The sequence below is a fragment of the Gossypium arboreum genome, chromosome 1 (genome assembly GCF_025698485.1).
Source record: "Gossypium arboreum isolate Shixiya-1 chromosome 1, ASM2569848v2, whole genome shotgun sequence".
NCBI classification, from domain to species: domain Eukaryota; kingdom Viridiplantae; phylum Streptophyta; class Magnoliopsida; order Malvales; family Malvaceae; genus Gossypium; species Gossypium arboreum.
This window is the reverse complement of record NC_069070.1, coordinates 119,892,906-119,898,941: the sequence shown is the minus strand read 5'-3', so window position 1 is coordinate 119,898,941 and position 6,036 is coordinate 119,892,906. Positions and strand designations below refer to the sequence as shown.

At 34.7% G+C, this 6,036-nt stretch overlaps 1 protein-coding gene across 3 annotated transcripts; it reads right to left on the bottom strand.

Moving 5' to 3' along the window:
* Window positions 1-614: 614 nt before the first annotated feature.
* LOC108483169 (ethylene receptor) lies at window positions 615-4,868 on the bottom strand. Of its 3 annotated transcripts, none has more exons than XM_017786408.2 (7): window positions 4,636-4,868; window positions 2,989-3,932; window positions 2,527-2,895; window positions 2,170-2,436; window positions 1,961-2,088; window positions 1,628-1,825; window positions 615-1,281 (listed from the first exon to the last, which is right to left on the bottom strand). In XM_017786408.2, exons 2-7 carry the CDS (start codon window positions 3,889-3,891, stop codon window positions 924-926), a joined length of 2,223 nt encoding a protein of 740 aa, XP_017641897.1. In that variant the 5' UTR covers window positions 3,892-3,932; window positions 4,636-4,868; the 3' UTR covers window positions 615-923. The 3 variants fall into 3 exon arrangements, with proteins under 3 accessions (XP_017641897.1, XP_052887323.1, XP_052887324.1); XM_053031363.1 differs by lacking the exon at window positions 4,636-4,868 and adding an exon at window positions 4,193-4,608; XM_053031364.1 differs by lacking the exon at window positions 4,636-4,868 and adding an exon at window positions 4,417-4,608.
* Between the last annotated feature and the right edge of the window lie 1,168 nt (window positions 4,869-6,036).

Sequence of the window (6,036 nt, the reverse complement as noted above, 5' to 3'; positions counted from 1 at the left end):
AATAGAATTAACTTGATTTGGTTCCACTAGCTGCAGTATAATCCATATCAATCTATTAACAATTATCTTAGTAATTAATTTATAAAACAAAGTACACAAATTAATCGAACGAAGGTGGGCGAGAAAGACTCCAAAGTCTATTGCATATGTTGATTAATGATGTTAGAATTTAGCTACCAAACTTTCTCAATCTTACGATCTTGAGGGGTTTCCAAATAACTTCATAAAGGTAATTGCACTAATATCTCCGAATCATGATGTTGATTATAAGTTGATCCTTAAGCTTCAAATCATACTTATTACATCTTCAAACAATCGACATCATATCAATTAGATTCTTCTAAAACTAAAATTGTTTAACATGTCAAATCTTATGTGATATAATTTAAAATATATTTTTAAATATTTTAAAAATAATTTTGAGGTTTTCAAAGTTTTTATGGAAGCTTTATTATTTACTTCTTTTTTTTCAGTTTTACTCTTTTCTTGTTACTTACTTTTAAAAGTTATGCAATCATTTTTATTATTATTAAAGAGTAATTTTATGATCCACCATAATTCGGGTAACCACTATTTCAATTAAAAAAAAAAAGAGTAAAGGCATCCATGAAAAATAAGAAAAGAAAATGTGTAGGTTATGATAAATAAAAATCATTAGAGTTCTGTATCATTTGTAAACTAAACTACAAGTTTTGTTCCTCACAACAACCTATTAGAAAACCCCTTTCCATAAATTTGTTGTTTCCTTTTGCTTGTTGCACAAGAAACTCAAAAAGAAAATTATTTTGCACTTACTCCTCTATGTTTCTTTTATATCCTCCGGCTTTGCCTGCAATGTAGTGATTCTTTCATGGTCTTCCCCCTTTTTTGGGGGGGTTTATGTTTCCCTGTAATTGGTTGGTAACGAGACACTGTCTTTGTGCTTATATTGCCTCGAAAAGAACTCGATGCTCCAAAAGCTCCGTTAAAACACTTCTCATTTTATCAAGTGAAACAGGTTTCAATATAACACCATCCATACCGACTCTCATGCAGTTCTCTTTCGTCACCTTGTCTGTATTTCCGGTGAGCGCTACTATTATCGGCCTTTCATGGCGTTTTGTGAATTTCTCGTTTATGCGGATTGCGACTTCATAACCATCCATACCAGGAACACAAACATCCATGAAAACAACCTTGTGCTCATGAGAAACTACATGCAAACACTCTTCACTCGAGCTTACCATCGTTACATCACACCCAAGATGCACAAGAAGCCCCTTAGTCACCATCCGGCTAACCCTGCAATGATGGCATAACAACTCCATGTTCATTCACTTGGCATGGAGGAAAAAAACAGTACTCATAATCGAATTATTCCTACATCAGTCCATCAATCGAAAACACCCCATCCCATTTAATGTAACAATTTATCAGCTCGGTGAAAAGCATGTTTTTATCATATGCAAATCATAATGATAGCAGTGTGAATTTACCATTAATGCATATGGAAGAAACATACATGAAAATAATATGTAACTAAACAAGCAAGGAGTAACAGATATATCTTATCATCTGTAACTACGAAATATGATAAAAAAAACATAATCAAATAAATAGGATTTAACATGAACACGATGAAACTGACCCATTCTCATCCATAACCAGAACTTTAAGCCCGGGAAAAGCTGTTGGACCATGATTTGTTGGTACTTTAGGCATGAAAGGAAGTTTAGGTTCGTTCAACCGTTCCGGGATGCCGAGTTTTACCATGAAGATAGCAGTACATCCCTTACCAAGACCGTCACTCTCGATCCAAATATGTCCCTCCATTAGATTTACGAATCTGATCACATAATAAAGAAGGTAAAACATCAGGCAGATAGCTCAAAAATCAAAAACACCAGTATAGAGGTTGGTCTGAAGCCTACGCACTACAACAATAACCGAGATGCTAACTAAGTGCACGGAAAAAGTGTACCTCTTACAAATGGCAAGACCTAGACCACTGCCACCAGAGTTTCGTGTTGCCGTTGATTGAGTTTGTGCAAATTTGGTAAATAACTTTGGAATATCTTGGGGGCTAATCCCTACACCTGAATCTTTCACCTACACCAGAAGCGAAGAAGCATAAACATTAATCAAGCACTAAAGATAAAGCATAATACAACTGGCAACAACAGAACCAACCTGTACACGCAAATAAAAGTGATTATCGCTAGGCACAGGGAAAAATTCAGGGGTCCGAGAATCTCTCAGTAATTCTGATTTTGCGACAATAGCAGTGATTGAAATGCTGCCCTCCTTTGAAAACTTCACAGCATTACCAACGACATTTAAAATTGTTTGCATCAGGCGCTTCTCATCACCAATGGCATATTCAGGCAAGTCCGGAGCCAAATTTAATGAAACATGAAGCTTTTTAACAGATGCAATGGGCTTGATCAAGTTAAGGACCTACAACACAATAAAAGCATGTTACTATAATGAAAAAACACTGAGCAGCAATTTTAAAAATTTTCCAGAAGCCAAAAAATGAAATTCTACCTCTCTGAATACGGCAAAAAGGTTAAAAGTTCCAAGGTCTAGTTGAAGGCTGCCATCTTCCAGCCTCGAAAGATCCAATACATCATTTATTAGAGTTGAAAGAAGGTTACTACTCTTGAGAATCGTTTCAACCATCAGACGTTGTTCAGGTGTTAATTCAGTTTCCTGCAGTAAAGAAGATAGAGCAATAATAGCATGCATTGGGGTTCTCATCTCGTGATTCATAACAGCCAAGAAATCATTTCGAGCACGGATTGCCGTCTCTGCTTCTCTTCTGGCAAGGTCAAGTGCCACATTCTGCTCCATAAGAAGATCCCTAGCCCTCATTGACTCTTCTAAAATTGCAGCATGCGAAAGAGCAACGGCCACCTGATTCATTATACAAATGTACAAACCAAGTGCTTTTAGCAACATTGATATCTGGACCATATGCAACAATCTAAGAGCGACAAACTTAGTTACCTGATCAGCAACTACTTCAACAAGCTCCAGTTCGTGGACATGCCATTGCCTTGCACTATCTGAAGGGAGCATCAAAACCATCAAAGCATATCGTTTTGTTGAAAGCTCCGGCCAATCATTAATTTGGAAGTTAGAGAGATGCAGGAGTGGGACACGAACAGCAACCACCTCCCCAGGCATGTACTTCCCTGCAGGGCGTATTCGTGCCACGGGACAATTTGGGGATATTTTTACTGCATGACTGCTACTAAATACCTGATTGATCACAGGAAGATGGATTGGTACAGTATACCCAACTGGATTCTGTTGACGAAGAGTGTATGAAAGTTGGAGCTCAAGTCCAGTACGGGTTGGCATCCACAGGGCACATTCTTCTAGTGCCAAAGTTCGACCCAATTCAACAAGAGTGGTTTTTAATATTGTATGTCTATCCAAAGTGCTTCTGATCTCATGTGTAAGCATCCTGACATGTCGACCTGTTTCCTCTTGTGTACGAATTAGACCCATTTCTCTATCTAGCTCGGCGGCCTTATTTTTCAAAAATAATTCTCGGGTTTTAACACTCAATAAATCAGGAATAATATGCACCAGCATCAAGGCAGTTGCACAGGATACCACAGCAGTAAAAACCTTAGCAGTTGTCATTACCATAGCCACAGTTCTCGTATGCATTGTAAAAGTCCACAGGTTAATAAGATGCGTTGCACCACAAAGTACTATAAAGGCACCAAATTGCACAAGTACCCATCTATATGGAAACACGGCAGATTTCTTCACAAAGTATATAAGCTCTAAAGGAATTGAGAAATAAGCAAGTGCAATGAAGAAGTCGGAAATATATTGATATTTCATTAACAGATCATCTGGTGGCCATTGCGGCTCAATACAATTGCAAGAATCCATTCTGATTGAATCACCTAGGCTCTCACTCCTTCTTCATATACCTAAAGGAGAAAGGTAGATCATAACATGCAAAGAACAATATGCATGATTGACAACATTGAGAAAGACACTTAGATTCTGTAATACCTAACAATTACATACACTAAGTTATCAGTTTAATCAATGAAAGTCGGCAACAAATTCAACAGAAAAAGAAAAACAATTTCTCATACTATGATAGCAAAACCATAGAAGAACAAAAGAGGTTCAATCCAACACTTCACACAAATATGTGATAACAGTGACACTTGAAAAGACATACCCAAGTTCTAGAACTTGTAAAATCGAAGTAAAATGAAAAGTAGACCATGAAAACGATAAAGCAGTTTGTAGTCAAGTAATACATAAATATCTTCCACAGTAAATCAAACAATCAAAACAAAATTACACTCGTGAGACCAATTAAATCACTCATATTATCCAATCCCCAAATCATTAAAAGAAAAAATAGAATATTTTGTTCACAGCTGAAAGCAAAAGCTTGACCTGGAATCAGAAAGAAAGAAATGGTGGGTTTGGAAGAGAAGAAGGTAAACATAAATACCCAAGTTTCCAATAATTGAAATTTACCCAAAAAACCAATCAAGCTAGTAAATTTTTCTAGCTGAAAAATCAAAGAAAATTCCCCCCCCCCCCAAAAAAAAACAAGCTATATCCAAAAAAAATCAAAAACAATTTGAAAATGATAGGAGAGAGCAAAACTACCTTGTTGAATTTTGTCTTTTTAGCAGCTTAATTGCAAATATTTTCCTTCAAGACAACATTTTTAACGATCTATAAAGGGGAGGGCTTTGTCTTTGTTCTTACAAGGGGGAGTGGGAAACTCGAATGTAGACACAGCAGAAAAGAAAGTAGGCGGCTTATGATGGTCTCACTTACCCGTGAGATTGGGTTTGGTAACAGACGAACTAATCAAGTCCGCTTCGACCTTTTGAGTTATTACTTGGTTCATTAATGATGTGGGACCCTATGAGGTCATGATGTATGGCTGAGATTATGTTTGAGTTTCACAGATGGGTGAGGATAGACTGTTGTAATCTTCCCCCTAAAAATGGAAATGGTGACCCAGTTTGGATGACAACTTGTGTTTCCTTGGTTTTCCTTTTTTGAATTTCTATTTTTGCTATTAATTAATTAATCGAACAACTTGTATTTTTTTTTTGTATTTTTCGAGCAATAATTGGTATTTCTCTCCTTACATTATTTTCCTTTATTCAAAAAATTTAAGGAAAAGAAGGTTATCTTCCTTCTTAGTTAGATATATTATCGGTCCATAAAAGATTAAAATTAATATCTTTAAATAATTTACTGAAAAATAATTATCGATGAGACTTAAACTTTAATACTTATTAAAATAAAAATAGAAATTCAATTTCTCTTAATATTTTGGGAACTCTTTTTTGTAATTTAATAGAATTGAATATTTTATTTAGAGAGATTTATAATATATATATATGGTTAATGATGAAAAATTATATGGTATATACGTAAAAATTCGTAATTTTAATTATAAATTGAAAATTGATTGCTATATGCTTTTGAATTAAAACAAAATAATAGCTTTCAAAAATTAAATAATAAAATATTTAGTAAATAGGAGAGGAGAGGCCCATTGACCTAGCAAATCTAACCCATAAAACTAGTATTCAACCCAACAAACCCTAAAAAAAACCTTTTCTTTATATAAGAATATATATATTATAATTTATTGATAATAGGCCCAAATTATACATGTATTATACTTAATTTTGATAATTTCTTGAATGAGATGTAATTAATTTTAAGTTTATTATATCATTTTTTTATTAGGTGCAAAAGTAAGATTGGAAAGTTAAGAAAAGTCGTTGATTCGGGTTGTCGTAAAAGTTTGAGCTAGAGAACCAATTGAAGGACTATGGTCGATATGGAATCGTAAGATCTAAACCTATACTTAAAAACCTTCATTCTGGTATTCTTATTTCTCTAGTTTAAGAGATAGGCATCGTTGTCTTAGAAAGTTATATTGGAACAAAGTCAAAAAGAGCTTGTTGATTCGATGTTGATAGTTATACAATTGGAAGTACCGAATCAATTGTCTATCGTTTTCAGTCTACCGTAGAACACATT